Raw genomic sequence first — 27,749 nt, 5'->3', positions numbered from 1 at the left:
CAGCGTTGGCTACACAGGAATAAGCTGTGCAAGATCATCATTAAACAGCGACACCTTATGGCAATAGCAGGAACAACAGCCCAATGGGCTGGCCTGGGGAAGCGCCCTCCCTTTGGACTAAGAACCCCAAGAACACTTGGGGTGCAGGCGACTTTCTGCTCATGTAAACATGGCGGGGGACTCAAGATATTAGTCGTGGAAATGAAGAGGCAATTGTATCTGAGCTGTACATTGGCGTTACAGGCCATGCTGGTTATAGACAGTGAATGAATGAATGAACATTAAAAAAAACCAAAAACCAAAAAACAAAAAACATAGTACCAACACACAAAATCACAGAAAAAACAGATGTTTGTTTTGCCTTTTTTTTTTTTTTTTTTTTTTTTTGGGAGGGGGAAACCCAAAGAGAAATATTACAGTTACAATCAAAACGCGATTCCTGGAGGATACATTGTGAAGACGACGTTGACAGGTGCCCAGAAACCTTGAAATACGCACCACACTCTTTTCCAATGATCAGGCTCCCCATGTTTAAATCATTTCTGGATCTGAGTTCGGAGAAATTTGCAAGGGGCTCTCAATCAAGATCTAGCTAGGATTCCCTGGAGCAAGGTGGCCCGGGCCATGGCCCCTACCCCGCTGTACCCCCGATGACCTCACACAAGGTTAACGTCGGCTCCGAACTGCAGGAAATTCTGGGGAGAGACGGAGTGTTGTCAGCAGCTGGAAGTGAGTTTGGGGGTGGCTGCGTTTGTAAGAGGGAGGCTTTGGAAGCCTGCCTGTCGGGCTGGGGAGAGCCACGCGGGGCCTGTCTGCTGCCAGAACCACGGAAGCCAGCGGGGGCACTGGGGTCTGGTGCTGGGTCTCGCATCAGCAGCTGGCAGCCTGGGGATGTGCGGCCGCCTCCCTGGCAGCTGTTTCCTTCTCTGGCGGAGACCCCCAGGCTGTTTGGGAGCCTTCATTTGTCATCCCTGCCTCATGGCAGCTCCAGGGAGTCCCTGTTCCAATCAAGGCTGCAAAACCACTTCTCTCTGCTCCTTCATGCCCTTCACTCAGAACTTTCAGAAGTGAAGAAATTAAATTGCACCAAGGGGTCTTTTTAAAAAAAACGATGAACTTGGTAAAACATGGGGATGGGGAGGAACCCCTCCTCCACTCTCTGGGTTAGTCTCCCCCAGTCCCTCAGGCCCAGCAGCTCCTTGCTCTAAAGAATTGGGGGTTGACTGGACACGGAGGGTGGGGGGGTGGGTTATGAGGATTGAGGAGCTGGGTGATGTGGGGGCTTCCCAGGAGGGCCACATGTTGTCAGGAACATGACACTGGGTGACAGCTTTGTTTGGAGATAACAGCTCTGTTGGGGTGTGTTGTGGAAGGGGCCTGAGGGTGGAGGGTGGGGCAGATGGCAAGTGCCAGAGGCAGGAGTTGGGGAAAACTAAGGAGGCTGGGGAGTGGCCGGGTGCTGGGTGGTCCAGAGGTGGCAGGTGAGGTGAGGAACTCTGAGTGACCAGGGAAAGCCAACGGTGGGGAGATCTCCAGCACGCAGGGGAGGGGGCTGGGAACACACAGGAGACTCGGAGAGCTGGGGAGCCAGGAGCAGAGGGGTCCAGAGGCCAGGCACCCGGGACGGGTGGAGGGCAGGCTGGGCAGGAGCCAGCAGGGGCCTCCTCGGCTGCCCCTCAATCTGCCAGGCGCTGACCGCACTTCCCATCCCACCACGCCTACCCCCATGCCAGGGTTGTGAGGGCTTGGCACGGCACCAAGGATGCTTCGCGCCAACGATAAGCTGTTGCTACGGGACAGGTGACCTCGGGACACTTGGGGGACTTACCTGGTGGGACTGAAGCAGCAGGTTGTAGAGCTGGACCCGGGCAGGCATGGGGAGGGGGAAGGCTGTCTTCAGCTTCTCTGTGACAGATGGTAAGGGCCAGGGGAGGAAAGAGGAGGCCGGGGTGCCGGCTCGAGGGAGGGGCTGGCATGGGCGTGTCCCCACCATCTTGTCCTCCATTGGCCTCAAGGCACCTCCTAGGACCCATGTGGGTGTCCACCTCCGTCCTCCCGGGAGTGCAGGGCCACTGGTGTGCGCCAGGGGGCAGTAGCTCACAGTGGTGTGGGCAGGGCGGGGACCTGGGATTAGGGGTGTCTGTGCGCATGTGCGCGCGGCCCTCACTGCTAAACTGGGAGCTGGAGATGGGCGGTGGCGGGGAAGGCTCTCCCTGTACCTCCAGGAGAATTCTAAATCCCAGTCCGTCCCCAGGTCACTATGCAGCTACGTGTGTCAGGGTAGGAGGCCAGATCTTACTCCATGTGATATTTGGTCGGCCTTGTTTATAGTTTCCAGATACCCAGGTCACATGTGAGTGGCCCTCCACTGGTCCCGTTGCCCCTGGCTCTCAAAGGCGAGGGGCAGGTCTCCTGGAGTTCTTACAGCTTGGTGAGTGTGACCTTTCAAGAGGTTAGCAGGAGACTCCAGCCTTTCTCCCAGAGTTGGAGAAAGATGGCAGCCTCTGGCTTCTGAGCTGGGATCAGACCCAAGTTCCTTCTCTCACCTGCTCTGTGACCTGACCTAGGCCACTCAACCATTCTGCTCTTTCACTTCCTCCTGTGAAACCTAGAGATACTCACGATCCCCATCTCACTAGGATGTTGGAAGGACCGACTGAAGTACCAGCCGACATACAGGAACTTTGGGGTTCCACCCCTTTCTAGGTCAGATGCCATTTGAAGTTCATGTGGCCTCACAGCTGGGCCAGGCAGGAGGTGTCCCCTAGACCATCAACTCCACCCTCTTTCCCTAGGACTAAAAGCCGATCATTTCTCCAAAGCTTCTTACCGTTGACCCTGGGCAGCAGCACAGTGTGTACTACATAGTCCATGACAGTCTGCAGCAACTCCACCTGGACACCAGGAGAAAGGCCCACGGGGTCAGGGCAGCAGCCCCCCAGCACCCTGCACCCCACCCAGGAGCCTCAGCAGCTCCCAGCAAGGAAAGCAGCAGCCTGACAGAAGCCACATGATCTCTTCTGTTCTGAGCTTCCGGGTGCAAGAACCTATTCTAAATTGTAAGGTGCATCATCTTCAACCCCACAGAGATGATGACAAAGGACACCAGCAAACCTTTGCTTTAAAAAGAGTCACTGCAGGCTAGAGGACAAATGGAATCACCCTTTTTAAGGGCTATTTGGTCCAGTTCATCAAAAGCCTTAAAAACCTGTGGGCCTTTGCAGCCAGCAAAGGTGCCTCCAAGGTGTTCATCCCAGGCGCATGATCTAGCAAAGATGCTAACCAAAGTGAAAAAAGTAACTCCAACCATAAATTGAGAGCAATCTACATGTCCAACAATAGGGGAGTCACTTGAGAGAAATGAATGGTACATTGATGCAAGAAATCGTTAAAGAAACATGATAATCAGCACAGAGATATGCTCACTCTATGTTTAAGTGGGGGAAAGGCTGTTACAGAAATCACAGGATACCTTTAAAAACTTTTTTCTTTTTGGACCTGGGGATTGAATCCAGGGCCTCACACGTTAGGCAAGTGCTCTGTCACTACTGAGCTATATACTCAGCCCACATAATGCCATATTTTCTCTTTGGGGTACTGGGGATTGAACCCAGGGGTGCTTAACCACATCTCCAGGCCTTTTTAATTTTTGATTCAGGGTCTTACTAAGTTGGTGAGGCTAGTCTTGAACTTGTGATCCTCCTGCCTCAGCCTCCTGAGTAGCTGGGATTACAGGCATGCGTCACTAGGCCCTGTCATATCATGTTATTTTTTTTAATTAAATAGGCAGAGCAACAGGTCAGGGAGGATATATTCCAAATTATGAATTAAGTGGGGGAAATATGAATGACTTTTATTTTCCATGTTTGGTAAACTTGCAGGTTCTGAATGCTCTATAGTGGATATATTTTTTTTTTGCTTTGGCAGTAATAAAAAAAATTCAAAACCAATATGAAGCCATCAAGATGACTGACCACAGAGGTGACATTTACAACTTGTAAATGTGTATGTTTTTGTTTTTGCAACAATTGAGTTTCCTTTCCCGGGCTGTAATTCCCTGGGCTCACAAATGTGGTGTCCTCCTTCATCTGAGTTCTGGGAAATTCACATTTTGATTTTCTGCAGAAGCAGAAGCCGATTCCTGACTTAGTCGCGCTCCCCAGGAGCGGGGGCCCAGCACTCCATGGAAGCACTCTGGGGTTGCTCTCAGGCTGGATGTGACCTCTCAGGATGGAAATGGCCGGCTGGATTTTGATCAGATTTGGAGAGGGGATTGCCAAGGTCTGACTCCTGGGCTAGGTGGATTCCAAGGCTTTGTGATGGGGACCTCAGGGGGGCATCTCAGGGACCTAACGAGATGCTCACCAAAGCAATGAAGGGTTCAACCAGAGCCCTGCAGGGAATCCAGGCCTCGTGGCAAGACCCTGGACAAAATCCACCCCAGGGCTTCACATGTGACACAGGTGGCATTTGAGTGCCTTCTTAATATGGGTAGCTGGTTCCCAGTGCCCCAGTGAGGGCCTCTGGGCGGCTCTACTTGTTGGTGACCAGTGTTTCCCAGGAAGTAACCATCCAGTTGGGCTGAGGAGATACTGTCCCCTCTACCTGCCCCTTCTCGCCTCGGCATGTGACTCTGCTACCCACCGCTGCTCAGCCAGGAGTCTAGATACACCTACGCGTCCTGATCACACCTCTCACACTTGCTCTCCTCCTCACTGTCCTCCCCCCCATTCTGGTTTTCATGGCTTTGATGGTGATGGAATCTTCGTTCCCTGCTGCCCTGTCTCCTCACTGCTGCATAAGGCTCAGCACATCGCCATAATTACTTTATTGGGCACGTAGTAGGTGCCCAATAAAGTAATTAATCTGTCCAACAAATATTTGTGGAGCAGTTTTTTTTTTGGGGGGGTGGGTACCGACTGTGTGTATTTAGCCCCATTTAAGCCTCAACACACTCACTCAGGCCAGGAAAGTCTGGGGCTGAGGAAAGGCCTGGGACTTGCCCACGGCCTCGGGTTTGGAAGCTGGAGCAAGGACTCTATTTCAACCACCCTCCGCCAAGTTTCCACACCATTAATTCCTCTGCATTCTATGCAAATGAACCAGTGGCCCCTCAGTGAGGCCAGGAAGGAGCCTGTGAGCCCCCCCCCACCAGGTCAGGGCAGGGGAGTGGCCCAGGCCTCAGACTCACCTGGAAGGGGCCGATGTTGGAGCGCTTCAGTTTCAGGATCAGCCTGTGAGGAGAGAGGGGACAGTGAGGCCACCAGTAGCCAGTAGTGGGCGCCCAGGTGGGGGAGGGCCGCGGGCTGAGGCCACCTGGCTTCCCACCTAGTGTCCCCCCCACCTTCCTGCACAGCCGCTGTGCCCTCCTTTGGGAGAGGCGCACGTTCCCTGCAGAGCGGGGGCTGTTGACCCCACCTGGCCCCTGGGTACGCTGGCCACAGGGCGTGGTCCCCTGCTGCAGTCACAGCTTCAAGGATGGGCCTGGGACCCCTGGTGGCCCAGCAAGGCTTGGTCTCAAGACCGCTAGAAATACTGGGCGTCAGCTGCTCTTTTCTACAGCCAGACAGGAAGCTGCACTTGGTGACAGCCTGTAGGACGTGAAGCCAGCACAGGGGACAGCATAGCCAAGCACAGCATTTGAACACCTGCGTCCCCTCTGGCCTGAAAGTCTAGGACTTTCTGGTCCCCTGCCCTTGACAGCCTGCACAGCATTTTTTACTGTGATCACAGAGAAAAAGGGAGATCCAGGACTCCTTACGGAACCTACTATGTTGAATGCTGTTCCCCACTGAATTCCTGTCCCATTCCAAAAGGCAAAGGCCATGCTGCCATCTTACAGATCAGAAAACTGGCACTCAGAGAGGCCAAGCAACCTGCCCAAGGCCACACAGCTAACAATTAGCAAAGCAGGATTTCCAAAAAGTCTCTTGGGGGCCAAATCCCTGTTGTGTCTAACACCCTTCAAATTTTAAAAACTTGCTGGCCTCAGTGACACACTCCCATGATCCCAGTGACTTGGGAGGCTGAAGCAGGAAGATTAAAAGTTTGAGGCCAGACTTAGCAACTTAGCAAGATCCCGTCTCAAAATAAAAATAGAAAGGGCTGGGGATGTAGCTCACGGTCTAGAGGCCCCGGGTTCAAACCCCAGGGAAACAAAAAAGGGTCGAAGATTTTGCTTGTGTTCCCTGTGGCTGGGCAGCAGGGATCCACACTCCAGGGATTCTCCCACAGACCCCAGCCCCGCCCATTTCCCAGAGTCTCCGCTCCACCCAGCTGTGGCCTCTCTGTCTGCTCAGCTAGAGAGGCCTGTGGGTGTTTCGAGGCAAATTAAATCCACATGTTTCCAAAGCAGTAACACTTGTCAAAATGATACCAGGAGAAATGAACAGCATGTAGACCTCAGGGGCTGAGCGCAAGGTTAAGAAGGACAGCTCTGCGCTGGAGAGGAGGCGGAGACAGACAGGCGGGAATGTGGGTCAAGGCTCATTCCCAACAGAAGGGTGAGGAGGCAGACGCTGCGCCAGGGACCCACCGTCAGGTGGGCACATGGCCCCATCTCTCCCACCTCCCTCCCTCCATGTCTGTCTGTGGCTCCCCTTAACGTGCTTTTCCATCTGTCCCTCTTTCTCTCCAGGCCTTTCCTTCCTTCCTTCCTTCCTTTCTTCCTTCCTTCCTTCCTTCCTTCCTTCCTTCGTGTCTCTCTGTCCCTCTCTCTGAATTTCTCCCTCTTTCTCTGGTTTGCTTTCTCCATATCTTTTTATGTGTCTCTTTCTCAGACCCTTCTGTTAATTGAGCACCTATTATATCCTATGAAGTGCTCCAGGCACTTCACCTCACGGTGATAGTGTTGGCCAGGAATACTTAGCAGGCCCATGGTACAGCCAGGAAGAGGAAGTGGGGAGAGTTTGGAGCTTGCCCTACAAATGCCAGCAGCCTCCCGTCAGAGCTCTGCCCACAACCTCCAGTGCTGGGATTCACACCCAGTCATGTGACTGTCACATGGCTCCCATGTGGGTCTGGACTGTCACCCAGCCAGCAGGGGCTGGGTGTTGAAATCCCAGGGACGGGGCAACAAGCTGAAGTGGGATTTCCCAGTGCCAAGAAAGGCCAGGGTCAGGGGGCGCTGGGCACTGTTGTGGTTCACTGTGGCATGGGCCTCAGAGGGCACCGCCCGCCCCTCCATGTGCCAGCCTGGGATGGACAGGTGTCCTAGGATGTAAGACTTCAGTGCTAGAGCTGGGATATTTCCTTGGCAAACTCAAGCGGTTGGTCATCCTACGACATGTGACATCTCTGAGTATGTCACTGTCTGCAAACGGGCAGATTGTGCCCATGGCCCACATGAGGGAGGAACAGAGGCAAGGACATGTGCTTGGTACCTGGTAAGGTCACTGCTCTCCATTGGCCCCAGGAAGGGATTGGCAGCCTGGCCCTCCTGTCCCCACTCACCTGTCCACCTGCAGCTCTCCAACAAGCCTGTTGGACCTGGCACCGACCTCCAAGGCAGCACTCGCCGTCTGCAAAGCAACAACCCAGGATGATAAGCCTGAGCCCGGGGCCTGGGGCTCTGCAAGCCCCCAGGATGGGGGAGAGGGCTCAGCTCCTCGAAGGCTCTGCAGAGCAGCCTGCGTGGTTGGTCCCCAAGGAGCAGGGAGGTCTGCTTGTGCTCCGTGGTGTGGATTACTCCGGGACCATCAGCCAGCATCCATCCTCTCCCCAGCTCTGGAAGCAGTTTAGAACTTCCCAGCCACTCTGGGAGGGACCGTGTGAGACAGACCTGGGGGCTGGAGTCCAGGCCAGCTCTGGGTCTCACAGCGCTCATTCACGGATTCACAGACTCTGAGCTTGACGACCCCCTGAGAACCCATTTTATCTGCAAAGTGCCTCTAAGTGCCCAGCCCCCACGGATGGGGAGAGAATCTGGACCCATCCCGGAGGCCACACCAGCTATAAAGCAGCCCTTGGGCATTGTAGGAACCCATCCTCCCAAGTGTCGGTGGAGCAAGAAGGTAGCAAGTGAATAAAAGTGCAAACCAGCGAGGGAATGAGATCCTGAACATGGAGGACCAAGCAAATCCGCAAATGGAGGGGAAAGCAAGGAACGCACGGTGCGGAGACAGGAATGAACGGAAGATGGGCGAGCACACGGACAGATCACAGGTGCTACAAAGGTGTGGTCGGTGAAGGTGGCACCGCCAACAAACAATTGACCAGCAATGTAATGAATAATTGAATGAATGAATAACTGAGTAAATAAATGAATGAATGGGTGAAAACAATGCACAGATGCCTAATTAAATGGCCACAGACGTGAGTGAATGAATCGGAGTCAGCAGACATATTTGAATGACAGCTTGGGTGGTTGCAAAAGCAAAGACTCAGTGGGTGCCGGGTGAACGGACGCAGGTGGGAGCCAGGAGTGGACGGGGACAGTGGCTCTGGTCTGAGGCTCTGGAGTCACACTACCCAGGCTGGAATCCAGGTGGGATTCATACTCGGTCCCCTGACTCCAAGAACAGAGCTGCCCTCTGCCCTCACCTGGAGCAGCTTACCATGCTGAGCAGGAAGAGGGGGACCAGGGAGGAGTTGGGGAGGATCACAAAGGCCTGGACCTCCAGCTTCGGGGTGAGGGTAAGGCCTGTGGGCTGCGTGTTCAGCTGTGGTGGGGTTGAGACGGAGACCTGGAGCTGCACCTTCATATTGGGGAACATCTTGGCCATCTGCAGCGCCCAGTAGGAACAATCAACAAAAAAGGTTTACATTTCACACACATGTTCCTAAATTCTATCTTGCCCTTCCATGGCATAAGCACCTCCAGTGTCTTCCCATGTCTCTTAGAATAAATTCAAATAACCATGTGGTCTGGCACTGGCACCTGGCTGACCTCCCTCCACACCCCTCTGTTCCTGTCCTCCATTGCTGGGCACATGGAACTCTGTCCACTCCTCCAATGCAACAAGCACTCTTGCATTCTCTGTTCCCTCTCACTGGATGCTTGTCCATCATTCTTCCCTATTCTGGCTCTTTCTCTTCCTTCAGGTCTCAGTTCAAATGTCACCTCCTCAGAGAGCATTAGCGGCTTCCAGAAGAAATAAAGAGGGTCTTGGAGACCCTCCCTGCTCTCCGCTAGCTTCCTGTTCTTCCCCAGGTGAGCCCAGACTGAGTAAAACTAATGTAACTGTTGCTGGGCTCAGTGGCACATGCCTGAAATCTCAGCAACTTGGGAGGCTGAGGCAGGAGAATCTCAAGTTCAAGGCCAGCCTCAGCAACTGTCTCAAAAAAAAAAAAAAAAGGCTGAGGATGTTGCTCAGTAGTAAAGCACCCCTGGGTTCAATCCCCAGTACTACTACTACTAATACAACTATAATGCAAAGACCACATCAAGACAATTCTCCCAGGACCTCTACCAGCCAAACGTCCCCCCCCCAACACCAGTACTTTCCTCTATATAAATTTCTTGAGATGCTGCCATGTTAGGGTTTGGATCTTGAATGTCCCCCCAAAGCTCTTGTGTTGAAAGTGTGATTCCCAAAGGCAGCCAGGTTCAGTTCAGGCATTGATTAGTGAGGGCTCAGACCTCATCAGTGGATTAATCCATTTGGTGGATCAATCCACAGATAACTGGATGGACTGCTGGGGGGTGAGACCTAGTTGGAGGAAGTAGGTCATGGAGGTTGCCCTTGTCTTAGCCCCAGCCCCTTCCTCCTCTCCCTCCCTCTCTCACCTTTCCGCCATGATGTTCTGCCTTGGGGCCAGCTGACCGTGGACTGAAACCCAAAACCATGAGCCAATACAAATATCAGCCTCCTCCAAGTTGTCTTTCAGGTATTTCAGTGACAGTGACAAAAAGCTGACTAGTAGTAGAGAGATTGTTGCAGTGGAAAGTTTGTGTCCCCTTTCCCTAAACTCAAGTGTTAGAGCGCTGACCCCGGGTGTGGCTGTATTTGGAGACACGGCCTGTAAGGAAGGGAGTTTTGCTAAATGAAGGCACGTGCGTGGCCCCGGGCTCACGGAATTAGTGCCCTTATCAGAAGAGACCCCAGAGCTCTCCATCCACCCCTACGCGCGCCCTGAAGAAAGGCCACCCAAGTACAGCAGCCACATCGCCAGGCATAAAATCTCCACTTTCTGTCTCCGCCGCAGTGAAGCAGAGCTCTGCTCTAGAAGCCACCCGGTGGCGGGTGTTTTGTCCTAGCAGCCTGAGTGGGCTCGTTCAGAGTTCTGCCGTGGCCACCTTCACCCAAGCCACCTCAGCCCCCTGGGTGTCACTTGTCACAGCCTGTCTCGTTTCTCATCATCTTGTGAACTTAGATATTTCTCTCTCCCCACAGGGTGGGGAGCTGCCGTGGGCAAGCACGTGGTCTGATTTGCTGGGCACAGCTGGGCACGCAGTGAGCATCTGTCCAGTGGCTGAGTCCCCTGTCCCCCCACCCAGCCTCAGCCATGGGGAGCTGGGTGCCTGTCTCTGACCCAGAGGGGCTGCACGAAGCTGCCTCTGCCCTCAGTGGGGTTGCCTCTGGGTCTGGAGGGGCCTCAGCCTCTCCAGGAGCCCAGGCTACCTCGGGAGCGGAGGGCAGGAGAGCGAGCCCTTCATACCTGAGGAAGGACGTTTCCAAGGGACTTGGTTGTCAGTAGGAATTTGGATCCATTGGGCATCTATAGGGAGAGAGGAGAAACGGTCCTTGGGGATTCTGTTACAGGTGGGGTGGGGGGAGGGTGGCTATGCCAAAGCACAAAGCCCAGACCATAGGTGATAATAGCACCGTGACCTACAGCCTCAGCAGCCATCGGCCAGGTTGATAGAGGTGGCCAGTGACTGCTAGGTCCCTCACTTCTTGCCCCTGAGAAGCCTCAATCTTTGGCCCAACCGAGGACGTGGGGCACCCCCTTGAGTCAGCTGCCCCATGCCAACCACAGCGCAGGGCTTCCCTGTCCTCCCCAAGATCCCCTCCCCACCCACCTTTGAACAAGTGTTGGGGTGGACTCTCTGCTATGAACATTCAGCCTTTGGGGTCCCCACGTGGGTGGTCTCCATTAGTGTCCACAGTGAGCACGTGGGAGCTCACGTGCCTCTGGCACCTGGAATCTGATGTCTGGGGCAGGAGCAGCCCGAGGAGCCCCACTGGGGGGTGGCCAGGTTGGGGTCAGGCTGTCCCTAGACCCTGGAAAGGAGGGTCATTTCCTCACATATAGAGAGGTGACCTGAGCCGTGAGTTAGACTCAGCCATTGTGACAGAGACAATGAAGAGGAGGAGGGTTGTGCAGAAGTGAGGCTGAGACTGGGTTAGCCTCTGACCCTCCAGGTGCTCAGGATTCCTTTCTCATCACCTGCCCTGGGCGGGTGCCTCTGAGGCATCATATCTCATTTAACTCTCATGACGCTCTAGGGAGGAGGGTGCTATTATTGATGACAAAACTTAGCTTCAGAAAGGTTGAGTGACCCCCCTAGAGTCACCCAGCTGTAGAGGACTAGAACCAGCAATCTAACTCAGGTCGGGTGAGCAAAGCTTCAAGTCCAGAAGGTGTGGCTCCTGCGTGCGCTCCGCTCAGTCTTACCATGTGGTCCTGGAGGGTGAGCTTCAGGGCTCCAGCCTCTTGGTACACGAGCCCGGCCGTATTGAAGAAGTAGTCGGAGATGCCCAGGTACACCATGCGGTCGTGGTCTTCGGGGAATGCCATTGCCGGCGGGGTGAAGGGAGGTGGGCTGCGGTGTGCCTGGCTGAAAAACTCCCCCTGGAGGTGGAGGGACAGGGTAAGCCTCAGGAATCTTGCAGAAGGTCTAAGTCAGCATCTCCAGCCTATGGGAAGATGGGCTGAGGACCCCGCCCAGACTGAGGAAAAGCAATGACCAGAAAACTAACCACAGCAGCAGACTCCTCGTGGGGCTGATTTCCAGGAGCATGTCAATTGTGGAGGGTGCAGTTCTGCTCATCGTATGGGAGGGGACATGGAGGCACAGGGAGGTGAAGTTACTGGCCCAGGTTCCCAGAGCTCAGGAATTGAACCCAGGCTCTCAGGGTCCAGTGCACACACTCTTGGATCCACCCCACGGAGCCCCGCAGAGCCCATCAGGAGAACAGAGAGGCTCTGCTTGTTTCCTGTTAGGGAATTTGAAAAGAGCTACACCAGTTGGAGTGCTGTGTGCATTTTAAGCTGACCCTGCTCCATTTTTGTGAGAGGGCTCCTATGTGGCTGGGGACCCGTGTTTATTTCTACAGAGCCATTTGATCACAGGTTACAAAAGTAGATTGTTTATTTAGCTCGAGAAATAATGTTGAGCTTTGAAAAGCAAATTATAGAAGGATCCATAGGGTAGGAGACTAGCTATGTAAAATGTAAAGGTTGATGAAAGTATAGAAACACTGGCCAGAAATAGACGTGCCACTGTCAGCACGGGTCCCCGGGTGAGGGGTGCAGAGGCAGGTGGGGGGGGGGTTGGCAGGGGGTGGCCACAGGGGCCTGGGAAGTTATTTCCACAATTAAAAGAAAAAAAATCAAATAGGACAAAATGTCACATTTTTTCCAATCTGGGTGGTGCATACCTGGGACTGTACCATTCTCTGTGCCTTTAAAAGTGCCATCGTTGAAAATGAGTGGCCACAGTGCCCCTACTATGGGATACCACAGGACTCTTAAAAATAATAAGAACGGGCTGCGTTGTAGCTCAGTGGCAGAGCGCTTGCCTAGCACCTGTGCAGCCCTGGGTTCAATCCTCAGCACCACGTAAAGAAAAATGAAGAAAATAAAGCTAATAAAAAAAGAAGAAGAAGAAGAGAGACCTGTGTTCTGCCAGGAGCTATCTCCCACAGTTACTGTTAGGTGAGAAACGCAAGCAAGGTGGTCCTCAGCAAGACCTGAGTGTGGGTGCCTAGAACCTAGAACCCAGGACCGAGGCGGCTGACACCTCCACAGGAGCCCAGGAAGTAAACAGCCTTTCCCATTCACTGGGGTCATTACAAGTCGTTTTGGCCTTTTACCTCCATCTCATCGCTTACCCGTGTGTGTTTTAAGCATGCAGCCTGCGCCAGCAGCTCCACCGCTAGGAAGCATTTGAGAATGGGCAGAGACACAGCGGAGGACTGAAAGTCCAGGCAAAACCTGAACAACTCCCGCTCACCTCCCTCCCCAGCCCCTGGCTGGGCTTCACCTGCCCTTCCCTGCTTTCCTAGAGGTCACCTGCAGGACCTGCCCTTAGTTAACCTCTGGTGGTCTTCCCCTGCACCCAGCCCATAAATATGCCCACCCCCCGGTCCTCAGGGAGGCAGATTTGAGACTTGGGCTTGGGTCTTCCGTATCCCCCACACTCAGCCACCTCATGCATGATTCTCTTGCAAAACTCATCCTTCCGGTGGTGGCATACTGAGCAACAGGCAAAAAGGCCAGTGTGGGTAAGAACTGGTTAGGTTTGTGGGGAAAAAATGCAAAGAGTCCAGATGTCACAGGTGGGGGCCACTGTCCACACACCTTATCCCATGCTGTCCACTGGAAGACGGAACAGCCTATAAAAGGACATTTCATGGAGCTGGGCATGGTGCACGCCTGTCATCCCAGCGGCTCAGGAGGCTGAGGCAGGAGGTTTGCAAGTTCAAAGCCAGTCTCAGCAATTTAGTGAGACCCTGTCTCAAAATAAAAAAATAAAAAGGGCTGGAGATATGGCTCAGTGGTAAAGCACCCCTGGGTTCAATCCCCAGGACCAAAAAAAAAAAAAAAAAGATGGTGTGGGAAGCTGTCCCCTTTGTACATTTCTGTTCTGATGCTCTGGAAAGCAGTGTGTGTACCATGACTTGTGCAAACACGTATGTGTGTGCATTTCTGTTTCTGTATGTGTGACTTCGTGTTTCTGCGCCTGGGCGTGTGCATGCATTTTCCCATGCCTTGGTTTACACTTGCAGTGGGGCATCTGCACTTGTGCATTGATAGTGCTGGCTCTGGGTTGCAGGGTTTGGGTGATCTCCACCCCCTTTCTCTTCACCTCTCCATCCATTCCCTTCCCCTCCTTCCCTTCCTTCCTCCCTTCCTGTTTATTTAGCTCCGTTTCTCCATCTCTCTACAGTTCCTCAATTTTTTTTTTTTTTTACATCAAATATGTTTTCGCCAAATGTAAACAAGGGAGCAAATCACCAGTCACGGAAGGACTGATGGAGCTCAAGCCGTCCAGAGTGAGTTTCAGAGGGTGAGACCCAGCCAGCTGGGTGGTGGGGACAGCTGCTCTGGGAGCCACAGCTAAGCAGAGACCTGCTGGAGTGGAGGCAGCAGCCAGGGCGGGTAGATGGCATTGTGAGGAGCAGGGGCTCAGGCAGAGGGAAAGCTAGGACAGAGACCCTGGGGTGGGAGCGAGAGCTGAGTGTGTCTGATTGTGGGTGGCGCACCAAGGGAAGTACCCAAAATGGGACTCCATTCATCCGTCCACCCAACAGATATGACTGAGCTCCTACTAGTGCCAAGCAGGTTCTAGGTGCTGCACATACAGTAATGAACAAAGTAGTCTCAGCCCCTTGTCTCTGGTCGTAGTGTGCGCGTGTGTGCGCATGTGCATGTGTGTGTACACGCTAGTAATCAGCTCTGCTGAGAGAAAGCACTGTGTGGGAGAAGCAGAGGGGGGCGGCTATTTGAACAAAGACAGAAAGGAAGCAGGGGAGACTTGTGTGGATTCCTGAGGTGGGGGAGCACCCCCAGCAGAGGGACCCTCAAGTGCAAAGGCCCTGGGGGTAGGCAGAGTGTGTCTGAAAGAGCAGGAGACCTGCCTGCCAGAGGCGGGTGGCAGGGGAGCATGGAGAGAGAGGGAGGAGGACAGGAAGCGGGGTGAGTCTGTGGGAGATTGCTATCCAAGGATTACGGGGGCTCCAGGGTGGGGACCGAGGTTGAGTGTGACTGGATGTGACTCTTGGGGTCAGCCTCACCTTCAGTTGCCCGTCCAGGTTCTCAGCTGTGGTTATCGGAGGTGCCACCAGACGGTAGTCAATCCCAGCCACAGCATCTATTTGGGTGGTCACTAGAGGAGAGAGGATGGACCATGAGCTGGCTCCCAGCTGGGAAGCAAGGGCAGTGTCCCCTAAGCCTGGATCAAGACTGAGGTGCCACCTCCACTCCCCTCCTCCAGAGAGGCCTCCCTGACTCCCCTTAAAGGAAGTGAACCCTCACCCCACATTCACAGAACCGTCCCATGCCCTTCTTCCAACAGCCCCAGGATGAGTGACTCAACAAACTAACAAAAGATGCCCTACAGGGTGAGGGGAGAGACATAGTTGTGAATGGACTCTGCGTGACCTTGAACAAGTCCTTGAGCTTCTCTGAGCCACTTTGGGTCATTTGTAACATGGGGGTGGTACCCGTCCCTTCAGGTGCTGGAGGAACAGGTGAGCAGGTGCCTGCCCCTGGCCCTGTCCATCACAGGTGCAGACTCCAGGAGGGATGTGTATCAGCAAGGCTTGGGTCTGCAGGGTCTCTCTGTTTCCCAGGTGACATCAATGAGAACTTAAATAAACACCAGCCCCTCCTTTTGCCCTTCCTGCCCAACCAGGGGAGACACTGAGGCTTAGAGATCCGGGGTGTCCTGGGGGACTCTGTGGGAGACTGAAGGAGCTGGGCTCCAACCTGAACCTGATCCTGCGTCAGGCCAGATCTCGATCTGCTCCTGCTCTGAGCATGCCAATGTGGGCCTTGGCAGAAGGAAAAGCATCTTGACTGATCACCTGCAGGCTCCGCGGGGAGGCAGCCCTGGTGGCCGCTGGAGCACAGAGGACGAGCTCCAGACAGGGATTCTGCAACCGTAAAGGCTTTGTGACCTTGAACAAGTCTGTGTTCCTGTCTGAACCTCCGTTTCCTGTTTCCTCATGGGAAGTGGAGAGAGTAGTGCCCGGCTGGGGGTGGGGGTGGGGAGGCTGAGTGTCTGTAATGTGGTGAACACTCACCAGAGGAGGTCCCCTGCCTGCCGCTGCTCTCGGCAGCTTGCCCAGGTCTGTCCCCATTTTAAGCTGTAGAAACCGAGGTCCAGAAAAAGTGACCAGTGTCAGATTTCAGGCCAGTTACTTAACTGTGGCCTCAGAAAGCTGGGGTATCTACCTGGGAGCAGTGGTGCACACCTGTGATCCCAGTGACTCGGGAGGGTGAGGCAGGAGGCTCAGAACTTTGAGGCCAGCCTCAGTAACTTAGCAAGACCCTGTCTCAAAGTAAAAAAATAGAAAGGGTCAAGGGATGTGGCTCAGTGGTAGAGCACCCCTGGGTTCAATCCTCAGTACTGGGGTGGGGAGGCAAACTGGGGTATCTGGCCTTTTGGCCCCTGCTGGGCTGGGAGAATGGGCTGTTCCATCTCACATCAAGGACCTGGCTCAGTGCCACTGCAGATTGAAATTAGCTCTGTCCCTTCCCATTCAGGACCAGGCCTGTCACACCCACTCTGCCTCCCTCCCCCTCCCCTTTATATTCCTTTCTATCCTCAGTCTCCACCCAGTTCTCACCTGGAAAATTCTTGACATAAGCTTGCAGCTTGGTGGACACAGAATTGGCCACAAACTTGCAGATCTAGGGAGAACCAAGGAAGGAACCTGTAGTGGGAAATGCTCTTTGGACACAGTGGTGCAGAGACATGCTGTCTTGGTTCATTTTCTGTTCTGTAGCAAAACACCTGAGACCAGGTAATTTAGATAGATAGATAGATAGATAGATAGATAGATAGATAGATAGAAGGTTATTTAAATCCCAGTTCTGGAGGCTGTGAAGACCAAGGGTGTCGCACTGGGCCCTGCCTGGGGAGGCCACCAGGGAGGACCTTCTTGCTGCATCCTAACATGGTGGGGGGCTTCACATTCCCAGATAGAGCCAGCATTCCAGCTGAGGTCCCTCCACCTCTTCTTATAAAGCCACTGTTTCATCATGAGGGCCCCGCTCTCAAGTCCTCATTTAATCCTAATTCCTTCTCAAAGGCCGCGCTTCTAGACACCACATGAATGTCCTCCTGAAAATCATGTTGCTAATCAAGTTTCCCTTTCTCCTTTCTGTGCACCAGGAAGCTCAGAGTTCAGCAGGCAGCTTAGAAATAACAACTGTATACAGTCGTGTGACCTGCATTCGGTTTCCCTGGTGTGGCCCTTCCCTGATGAATTTTAGGTTTTCTGTGTTGTAAGGTGGGGTTCTTTGTTGATGGCTGTCTTGTTTTTCTTGCGTCTGTTTTTATGGTCTCAGATTCTTCATGGAATGAGGTGGTGAAGACACAAAAACACGAGGTAGCGTTATGATTTGTATCTGGAATATGCCCTGAAAAGCTCACGTGTTGAAAGCATGGTCCCCAAATTCAGGAAGGTTTAAAGGTGAAGCTTTTAGGCAATGATGAGAACTGTAACCCCATCCGTGGATTAATCCATTGGCTAGACTAATAATTTGAAGGGACTGCTGCGTGGTAAAGGTAGGCAAGCGGGGCGTGGCTAGAGGAACTAGTCGCGGGGACATGCTCTTGAGGACTGTTAGGGTTTAGCTGTGAAGTGTCCCCCAGAAGCTCACCTGTGAGAGAATGCAAGAAGGTTTGGAGGAGAAACGATTGGGGTGGAGTCTTAGCCAATCAGTGACTCAATCCCCTGACTGGGATCAGCTGATTGGTAGCTGGAGTGGAAGGTGTGGCCGAGGGGGTGGGAGCTGGGGGCGTGGCTTGGGGTATATATTTGCATCTGGCCAGTGGAGTCTCTCTGCTCCTCACCACCACGAGAGCTCTTCCTTCGGCCACCCTCTTCTGCCATGGTGTCCTGCCTCCCCTCCAGACCCTAGAATGGAGCCTCCAAACTTCAGGCCAGGTGCCTGCTCCTCATCTCTGCCTGCAGCCACGTCCGTAACTTAAACTGGGACCACAGTGACTGCCCGCCCTACATGCACCTGGCCGGGCTCAGCCCGCTTGAGACTGAGGCAGGATTTGCAGCCGCCTGTGTCAAAGTCTCCAGCAGCTGCCCACCCCGGCGGAGCCAGGGGGCTCATTCCTAGGATGGACTGTCCCCCCACCCCCTGCCCCAGGCCAGGCAGGAGCAACTGTCCCGCGGGAAAGGAATTGTCCACGGGTGGGACTGGAGACTGCAGTGCCAAGTGGAATAAGCCAGTCCCCCAAATCCAAAGGCCGAATGTCCTCTGTGACACACGGAGGCTCACACACAACAAGGGGGCGGGGCTGAGGGGGAGAACAGAAGTTCATTGGATCAGACAAAAGGGAATGAAGGGAAGCGGGTAGGAAAGGCAGTGGAGCCACTGGGACGGAACTCTCCCATGTTCATGTGGGAACGCACGACCCCAGCAACCCCACACCGGCGACAACCACAGGCATGGGAGTTTGGCTCTGCGCTTGTGTACCATGTCAAAATGCACGCTCCTGTCATGGGTAGCTAAAAACAACAAATGAAAAATAATAAAAAAAAAAAAAAAAACAAAGGGAAATGAATGGTCCCCTTCCAATATTGCAGGTCTGACAGATGCATCCTGAGCAGCAAGTGTAAACTGTCCCCTCAAGTGACAAAAGGCTTCCCTGGAGCCACCTCACAGCACTAGAAGTGACCATGACCCACCAGAACACACTGTGACCAGGCCTGCGTCCTCCTGCAGCCCTCTGGTTAAACCCACTAGTTAAACCCCCAGCTCCCGTCAGCGCCCCCAGGACCCTGATGTGACACGGGCTCTCACGCTCCTTAATCAGCTTCTCTCCATCACCTCTCTGTCTGCTCTGGGGAGTCAGAGGCCAGACCTGCTCTGCGGGACCCTGGAGTCCTGTCTCCTGCCTCAGACTCTAGTGACGAGAGGTGTGTGGCCTCCCTCTCCGGCCCCTCCTACCTTGCTGTTCAAGGTGTTTCGAAGAGACGACTCGATTTTCTTATGGAAGAGTTGAATCAGCCACCTAGGGGTTGACACGTAGGGACATATGTGTGGCTTCCAGGTGTCCCTGAGCTGGACTCAGGAGGTGCCTCACCTGGGAAGTCTTCCCCCTCCTCCAAACAGGCCTTGGCACCCTCAGCCCAGGCACCTATTGAGCACCCCCCATTGGACATGTCTCCCCCTGTTTGTAGTAATCTGCTATGGGGTTAGTTCCTTGGTAGCTGCACAGCCAGGCCCCTGCCCCCATCTCAGTCCCCTTCCTCACCACTGCCCCACTACTCTGCACATTGGTCTGCCCTATCCTCTGTGACCTATACTTCCTCCCACCCCAGTACCTTTGCACATGCTGTTCTCACCACTGCTTAAAACACCCCCCCTCCATCCCTAACATCTGCCTAATTAACTCCTACTTAATCCTTTTTATCTCAATTCATCCAGAAGAACCAGCCAGCCCAGTTCTGAGTCTGTTCTTCCTGTTCTGTGTTCACTGCGTGTTGTACTCTTCTTCTTAGTTTTTATCTCCTTTTGTAATTACAGGTGAGCCATTCATAAATGCAATGGTGTAATTAATGTTTGTCTCCTCCATTGAGCTGGGAACATTAAGAGATCAGGGCTGTGTGGCCGAGTCTGGGACAGAGAGTCCTGAATTGAACACTGACAAGCTGCAGAAGTAGGCCACTTCCCATTCTTTCTGTGCCTTGGTTCCCCGCCCCCCCCGAAAATGGGGTAATAATCGACCCACATCATCAAGTCACTGTGTGCACTGACTGAATACAGTAGGTGCCACAACAGTGCCTGGCTCACAGGAAGCCTCCACTGGATGCTCCGTGTTACCAAGTTTTGATGAGGCACCCCTGTTTCCTTGTGTGCCGTCAGGGTCTGGTGCACCCCTGATTCTCAGTAGATATCTGTGGAATGGACGATGCACAGTGCCCACACACTTGGGGCCAGGTCCTTCAGCACAGACAGAAGGGGCTTGGCACAGGCCCGGGGTATGGGAAGGGCCTGTAGCCTTGAGGCAGGGACAGTGTCTGCTTCACCTTCCCCGTGACCCACCCTCCCAGGCCTCTGGACCAACCTGGAGTGGGGAGGGCCCTGGAGGTGTGTTTCCTAGACTCGGGGAGGAGGGGACGGCTCTCCTCCCGTCCCTCCTCCCAGCCGAGCCCCAGGAAGCCCTACCCCACGGTGCTGCCCCAGATGCGCAGGCGGGTGTTGCTGATGTGGCTGCCGCAGCTGGAGCAGGCCACCGTGATGTGGCCGGAGGTGGGGTCACTGCCCAGGTTCAGAAAAGCCGAAATGGAGACGCCTTCTATGCTCAGGTCAAACTTGCCACTGGCTGAACTGAAGGGAAACAGAGAAGCAGCTTGAAGAGGGTGTTTTTCCCCCTCCATACTTACACGCACACCAGGGCTGGAGGTGGGCTTCCCTGGTATCCACACTCCAAGGCAGAGGGGACAGGGCACAGAGAGGAGGCACCTTGCCCAAGGTCACATAGCTCTGAGCAGTAGAGTCAGGATTCTAACCTGACTTCTGGACCCCATGTCTACCTGGCAGATCCCTCAGCCACTGCCCTTGCTGTGTGACTTTGGGCAGGTCTCTTAACTTCTCTGAGCTTCTATTTTCTCATCCAGACCCTGGACCTTGAGGCAGGAACAGTGTCTGCTTCACCTTCCGAGTGACTCACCCTCGCAGGCCTCTGGACCAGGCCTGGAGTGGGGAGGACCCTGGAGGTGTGTTCTAGCAGTCGAACACTAGAGTATGTGTCTCAGTTTTGTCATTAAAATTCTGAGTGTTTGCAGCCACCGACTTCAGGCAATTACTGCCCCCATTAATGAATGAATGAGGCCAATAACTCCTCCCTCAGGGATGGAATGGATTTTAGATAAGAGTGCACTTATCTGTCAATGCTTGTGTGATGCATTATTATTATTATTTTTAATCAATGTGTGAAATGAGAGATGCAAAAGAGCCAGGGGGCCAAGAACTGGGTGACTGTTCTGGAGGGGAGTGGCAGACCCACCAGTCCTCCCTTCACCTGGTGTGGCTTCTCTTGCATTTCCTCCTCAGGTTCCCCAGAAGGGACATGTCCTCAAAGTGATCGTTTGGCCTGGGCCATAATGACTATCGGGCAGGCTCCTGTGTGTCAGGTGGTGGGGATCAGTATGTTTTCTTGCTCTTGATTTGAGGTTGGCCAGGTGACATGCTTTGGCCAATGAGATATGAATAGAAGTGACTGTGGGCCATTTCACAGCCTAGGCCTTCAGAGGGCCTGCCTGGATCAGCCAAGCGCCAGTTAGTGCACAGATGCATGATTTTTTTAAGCCACTGGCCTTGGAATGTTTTGTTACTGGGCATTAGCTAGCTGATGAATGAAAAGCCCCGTTTGGCTTCCCACTCTGAGCCATAGGACCAGGGGCCTCGCTGTGTTCCACGTTGAGATAGACAAATGCTCAGCTTTCCACGGAGCGTTATGTTAAATCATCTTAGGTGAGAACTTCCCGCGGAGGAACTCTGTGGCTACAAATAGTAATTTGGGCAAAAGTACGGCATTGCCTGCCCCCTGGATCTCATCCCTTCCCAAATCACTCAGAATGCACCCAACAAACCCCAGGTGTAAGACGCACAAGAAATTCTTTTTTCCCTTCCACTTCCCACTGATCTTCACATTGGCTTTGCTGATGGAGAGTCTGAGGCCCACCTGGGGCTCCAGTCTTATCTGGGGACTGGGAAGCTGGAATCCGAGGATGGTCATGCTGCAAAGGAAAAAAGTTCAGTCAGCTTCCTGGGTGCCTGTCTGGGGACGCAGCAAAGCCCTTCACCCCACCCGTTCCAGAAGGAGCCATGAGCTCTGAGAACAGTCTTGGGGATACCTGGGCACAGGAGTGGCTTGGGCTTCAGAGGCAAGACACACCTGCATGTGACTCTCAGTCTATAATGTCCTGTTGTGTGAACCTGGGTCTATCATGTAGTTACCCTGAGCCTTAGTTAGTGTCCTCATTTGTAAAATGGCACAGCCACCTCTGTTGTGCGGTGTGTGTGTGTGTGTGTGTGTGTGTGTGTCTATCAATGAAGACACCAAATGTTAAGCTACTGACTATGTGTCTCTGTAAAGGGTAGAATGTGTGGTCTCCACTATAGCCCCAGAGCCTGCTCTTGATTTGAGGTTGGCCAGGTGACATGTGTGAGACACACAGTAGGTGCTCAAACTATTCGTTGAATGAATGGGGTGTGTAACACTGTAGACAACGTCTTCTGTCACTATCCCCAACCTCTGGTGATAACAGAACTGCCTCATTCTGCTTTGGGGGACCTCCTCCCATAGCTGTTCCCTGCCTCTCGGAAGAGAGTTGATGTCCACATTCAGGAGGTGGAGCTTGTAACTTAAGCTTAGCCAATGAGTGGAGTCTGTTCCCCTGGCCACAGCGATTGGTTCAGGGGCAAGTACATGACCTAAGACAGGCCAATCAGAACGAGCCTTGGGGTTTTGCTTGAGTTCTCAGAGAAGGCCCTGTTCTTCAGGGACTGAGAGTGCTGAGGTGGTCAAGTGAGAGTTACTGGGGGCTACCTTGTCTCTGGAGAGGGCACTGTGCCCCAGAATTAGTCCTCTCCGAGAACATGATGCTACGCTGAGATGGCAAGAGAAACAGGGTCCTGTGACATTTGAGCCTGGCTCAAGCCGAACCTGAAGTGTCAGATAAGACCAGAGACTTTGCAATCATATGAGTTCCTAACTTCTGGTTTGGGTCATTTGAGATCAGTTTTTTTTTTTTTTTTGTACCAGGGATTGAACTCAGGCACTCAACCACTGAGCCTCAGCCCCAGCCCTTTTTAAAAAATATTTTATTTAGAGACAGGGTCTTGCTGACTTGCTTAGGGCCTTGCTAAGTTGCTGAGGCTGGCTTTCAACTCTTGATCTTCCTGCCTCAGCCTCCCAAACCTCTTACAGGTGTGCGCCACCACACCTGGCAAGATTAGACTTTTTGTCTTTGAAACTCCCCCAAATTCTGATACATGGACCTGACAGAGAGTTTTAGGGTTTACTACATATTCCCTGGGAGTTGCAGAGAGTTCCAGAAAGGCAGCTTTTGCAGCTTCCTCTAGAATTGGCTTGGGGAGGGGGGATGGCATCCTGTTGGGAATGGTGTCAACACTGGCTTTGGGATCCCAGACTCCAGGAGTTGAGGAGCTTGTGGCTGTGGTGGCCCCAGGAGAGTCCTGCCTAGTGAGGGCTAGGCGTGGACAAGCCTCACCTGTAGAAGCTGTAATACCCTTTCCCCAAGTGTTGGATCTTAAAGTTTCCAGAGAAGTCAGGAATCTTGATCTTTTCCAGCTCCTTCTGTAGCATGGCTACTCCCTTCTGGCAGGCTGAGGGGAGAGAACAGGGTGGGCACAGTCAGGGGCACAGCTTGGGAACCGGAGTGGTAGATCAGGGTGGCTCTGGACCCTTGGTCCCTGTCCATAGCAAGGACAGCAGGACTGGAAGGGTCTAGAGCAGGCGTCCATGATGGTTTTCTACAAAGGGCCAGTTAGTTGATAGTTTCAGCTTTGTGGTTCATACTGTCTCTGGCACAGTTATGCCACTCTAATGTCACTGAGCAGACGCAGCCACAGACAGTATCTAAATGAATAAATGTGATTCTGCTCCCAGATTTTACTTATGGACACTGGAATTTGCATCTCATACAATTTTCACATCGCTAGAGTGGGCTTGTTTGCCAATGTGACCAAAAGACCTGGTGAGAACAAATTTAGAGGAGGAAAAGTGTATTTGGGGCTCACGATTTTAGACGTCTCAGTTCACAGACAGCCGACTGCATTGCCCTCAGCCAGAGGTAAGGCAGGACCTCAGGAGGGCAGGGTGTGGTGGAGGAAAGCCGCTCAGGACATGGCCACTAGGAAGCAGAGAGAGTGGTGCTCACCAGGGACAAAATACAAACCTCAAGGGCAGGCCCCCGTGACCCACCTCCTCCAGCCACACCCTACCTCCTTCAGTGACCACCCAGTTAATCCATACTTGAGGATTAAGCCACTGATTAGGTTACAACCTTTGCAATCTGAATGTCCCTGCATTGTCTCACACATGAGCTTTTGGGGGACACCTCATATCCAAACCAGAGCACACAAAATGTGAGATATTATTCTCTCTCTTTTTTTTAGTTGTAGATTCACACAATACCTTTAATACTTTTATTTCATTTATTTTTATGTGGTGCTGGGGATCAAACCCCGTGCCTCACACCTGTTAGGCAAGTGCTCTGCCACTGAGCCACAACCCGGCCCCTAAGGTGATATCTTATTTGACTTTTTCAACTGTTTAAAAACATAAAAACCATTTTTGGATCATAGGACAGACGGAAATCTGTAACAGGCTACATTTGTCCCATAGGCTATAGTTTGCTGGCCTCTGGTCTCAATGTCACCCCAGGCAACTGGTGGGGGCCATCAGCATTCAGTACACAGCCGCTCCATGCCTTGGTCTGCACTCTGCTCTCAGGGACCCCGGGACTCTGGCTTTCTGATTCTCTCCACAGGCTCTTTGCACATGCCTTTCCTGCTGTCGTGGACACTTTTTCTCCCATATTCACCTGGCCAACTTCTAGTCAGCTCAATCATTGCTTCCTTCCAGAACCTTCTATGACCCAGTGGAAGAGAGAAACACCCCCTCCCCATTATCATAGTCACAATGCCATGATACTCCTTCAGAGACCCCATTACCATTTGTAATCACACATTTATTCATGTGACTCTGATTCATGTCTTGTTCCCGTGCTAGATGTAAGCCCCACCCACCCAGCTTAGCGGAAATGTCAATTTTATTTATTAACGCATCTCCTACATTTACCACAGGGCCTGGCACTTAATATTTGTTGGATAAATAAATGCCCCAAGGTAGGGGTTCTGCCATCTGTTGTTATGTGGCTAAAAGCGTAGAAGAACTGATTAACACAAACACGCTGCCTGAGGGGATGGGGCGAGGGAGGCTTGCTACCCAGGCCTTTGTTTCTCAAGAGCCAGTTTGGCCATAACAACAACAACGCGCAGCATTCAAGCTCTTCTCTGTACCAGGCACTCTGGGCTGTGCACACGTATTGAGCTATTGCATCTGAAACAATCCCAGGAGAAGAAGTCCTGTCCCTGCTCCCATTTCATAGATGAGGTAGCGGAGGCTCAGGAAGGTATGAGCTCTGTTCAAGACCACACGCCTGACAAGTAGAGAAGACAGGACTTGAACTCAGCCCTTCTAGTCACAGAGCCCTGGGGTAAGCCTTCTTGGGGCTCCGAATTAAGCAATGCATATGTGGTCACAGCCCAGAAGGGAAAGAAAATATGGGGTGGCCAAAGTCTGTAAGTTCACAGGAGCCAAGGCCTTGAAGGCTCTCAGATGCAGGCCAGAGGGTCAGGGTGGCTTCTGAAGACCCTAGGGAGCCACTGAAAGGGGGAGCAGGACTCTACATGATCAGATTTGCTGTATTTCAGAAAACTCACATGGAGCATGAGTAGAAGGGGAAACTGACCGAGCACAAGGACTTCTGGTTTTGATACCCTCAGGTGAGCCTCTGCTCCCCGGAAACCTTCAGGAGCGCCCCAGCTCTGGGATGCACAGGGCCACCCTCCTTCCTCCTAGCTCACGTGGGGCCTCCGTTGGCACCCTGGGACTTGGAGATGGCTTGCCTGGGCTGAGGTCCTGTCCTGTCATTCCCCAGTGGTACACCAACTGGTGAGGACCTGTGTTCCCCTTGCTCTGATTTCTCTGGTACTGGGGATCCCCCTCACACCTGCAGTTCATCTCTTTGCCAATGGGAGGCAGCATGGAGCAGCCCCAGGCTGGGGCATTAGACAAAACCAGGTTGCCTGCTTCTCTCGTGGCTCTGATTCTCAGGTTTGCTGGCCTGTAAACATTGATAAATAACAGCAAGTCCCACCCACGGTGGAAGTGAGGATAAATGAGACTGCATGGACAAAGCTCCCAGCCCACGTCAGAGCAGGGCATTCACTCTATTCTCTCCTCCTCTGGCCCTGGATGAACGGCCTGCAGGAATCCTCTCAGGGTCACCCAGACATGTTGGGCCCAATATGGCTGCCAGCCCCTGCACTGTGGAGACCACTAAGGAGGGACCCTGTCCGCACACCTCTCCAGTCTTCTCAGCAAATAGAGGCAAATGGACTTTGGAAAGGAGGAAGGTCCTAGAAACCTGAGTTGGGGTGGGGTCAGGGAGGGGATTGTGCACACTCAGGGGCTTGGGCACTAGACTTGGAACCTTCTAGACCAGTGTTTCAGTCCCAGCCCTGCCCCTTCCCAGGCCTGGGGTCTCCGGCAACTCTTTGCCACGGTTTCTTTGCAGGTTAAACAAGGGTGAGAGGCCTACCCTGCAGAATGGTGAGGACCAGGAAGTGCTCAGGAAGGACTCCTCAGGGGTGGGAGAGGAGGAAAGGAGGGCATCCAATTACCGTAGTCCAGGCCCTTCTGGGAGATCCTGGTCAGGAGGCCAGGGTTGGTGGCCGCTGTCACAGCTGTGCCCATGGTGGTCAGCACTACCAGGATTGCCCACTGTGGCATACTGTCAGGGCCCCTGGCCATTCCTCCTTTGTCCTCCAGGGCTGGCAAAATGTCAAGGCTTTGGAGGAGAACCAGAGACCTACAGAGGAGGCGGCCGGAAAAATGCAAGTCGGTAGCAAGGAGGAAGGAGCTGGTTGGAGGTGGAGAGAGGGAGGGCAGCCGCGGTGCCCCACTGAGTCTGCCGCAAGTGGAATCTGAGAGCCTGCGGTGCGGGTGCACGGGTGCGTGTGTGCTTGTGTGTGTGTGAAAGGGGGTCTGGGAGATCTGGGTGGTTCTCCTCCCTGACCCCCGCCATCCCCTGCTCTGAGCCCCCAACCAAATTCCCACATTCAAGGACTTCCTCGAAGCCGGGTAGTGGGTACGTTAGAGTTCATAATATTCTTCTTTCTACTTTCAATTTCTTGGGTATTTTTCATACTAAAACATTGAAGAAAACAGATTCTTTGGTGCTTGGTGTCCTCAGAAGCTGTAATGGTAATGATTAAATGCTCACTTTTTTTTTTGGATTAGTTTCTTGACTGTGGTTTTAAATCAGAACTCTGCCACTCCCTGGCAATCTGACTATAGGCAAGCCCATTAGCCCACTCTGAACCTCAGTTTCCTCTTCTGAGGGGCATAGTAGTGCCTTCCCACTCTAGATCACTAGGAAGACAGAATGAATGAGCTTTAAACCAGGATAATACATTCAGCATGGTATTATCATAAACAGCCAAATGCCAGCTATTAATGTTACTCTGACTTCAAGTCATCCATGTTCTTTGGCCAAAATTTAAGAACGATCAAGAGAATAAAAATTACATGGAATCCCATCTTCAAGAAGCAAGCAGCAGCTGGGCGTGGTGGTAATCCCAGTGGCTCAGAGGCTGAGGCAGGAGGATCGCGAGTTCAAAGCCTCAGCAAAAGCCAGGCGCTGAGCAATTCAGTGAGTCTTAAAAAACAAACAAACAAACAAACAAAAAAAAATACAAAATAGGGCTGGGAATGTGGCTCAGTGGTGGAGCGCCCCTCAGCTCAATCCCCAGTATTTCCGCTCCCCCCAATAAAGAAGCAAGCAGAATCGTGTTCTCTCGCCCTCCCTTTTCTTTTTGGAAAGCATACACAGATGGTTGTGTTTGTTTGTCTTTCTAACAATCAAACATAGGATCGCGCCGGTCACTTTCGGAAAGTTTCTTTTGATCAACAAACAGGTGGCTTCTCCCGGGCTTTCAGCATTCGGTTGCTTCCTCACCCCTCCTTTCCATCCTTCACCCCGCGGACAGCTGCAGAACCCGGGCTTCGCAGGGGGAGGCGTTCTTCCCGTGGACACGCGGCTCGGCAGGGTTGGGAGCCAAACCCGGTGGCACCG

At 53.0% G+C, this 27,749-nt stretch overlaps 1 protein-coding gene and 1 long non-coding RNA gene across 2 annotated transcripts; one reads left to right on the top strand and one right to left on the bottom strand.

Annotated features, from left to right (window-relative positions):
• Positions 1-385: 385 nt before the first annotated feature.
• Bpi (bactericidal permeability increasing protein) lies at positions 386-26,488 on the bottom strand. Its single transcript, XM_027945379.3, has 15 exons — positions 26,296-26,488; positions 23,097-23,211; positions 21,471-21,599; positions 20,026-20,187; positions 18,805-18,868; positions 16,461-16,524; positions 14,904-14,995; positions 11,560-11,736; positions 10,600-10,659; positions 8,556-8,723; positions 7,453-7,520; positions 5,192-5,234; positions 2,831-2,894; positions 1,829-1,905; positions 386-695 (listed from the first exon to the last, which is right to left on the bottom strand). The coding sequence occupies exons 1-15, from the start codon at positions 26,423-26,425 to the stop codon at positions 657-659; spliced, it is 1,452 nt and encodes a 483-aa protein (XP_027801180.2). The 5' UTR covers positions 26,426-26,488; the 3' UTR covers positions 386-656.
• LOC139704775 (uncharacterized) lies at positions 24,767-27,466 on the top strand. The gene is made up of 2 exons (XR_011706764.1): positions 24,767-25,395; positions 26,444-27,466. It is a non-coding gene; the product is annotated as an uncharacterized lncRNA (long non-coding RNA).
• Positions 27,467-27,749: the final 283 nt, after the last annotated feature.

This window comes from Marmota flaviventris, chromosome 2 (genome assembly GCF_047511675.1).
Source record: "Marmota flaviventris isolate mMarFla1 chromosome 2, mMarFla1.hap1, whole genome shotgun sequence".
Taxonomy (NCBI): Eukaryota; Metazoa; Chordata; class Mammalia; order Rodentia; family Sciuridae; genus Marmota; species Marmota flaviventris.
Note: the sequence above shows the minus strand (reverse complement) of the source record. Positions and strands in the feature narration are given on the sequence as shown.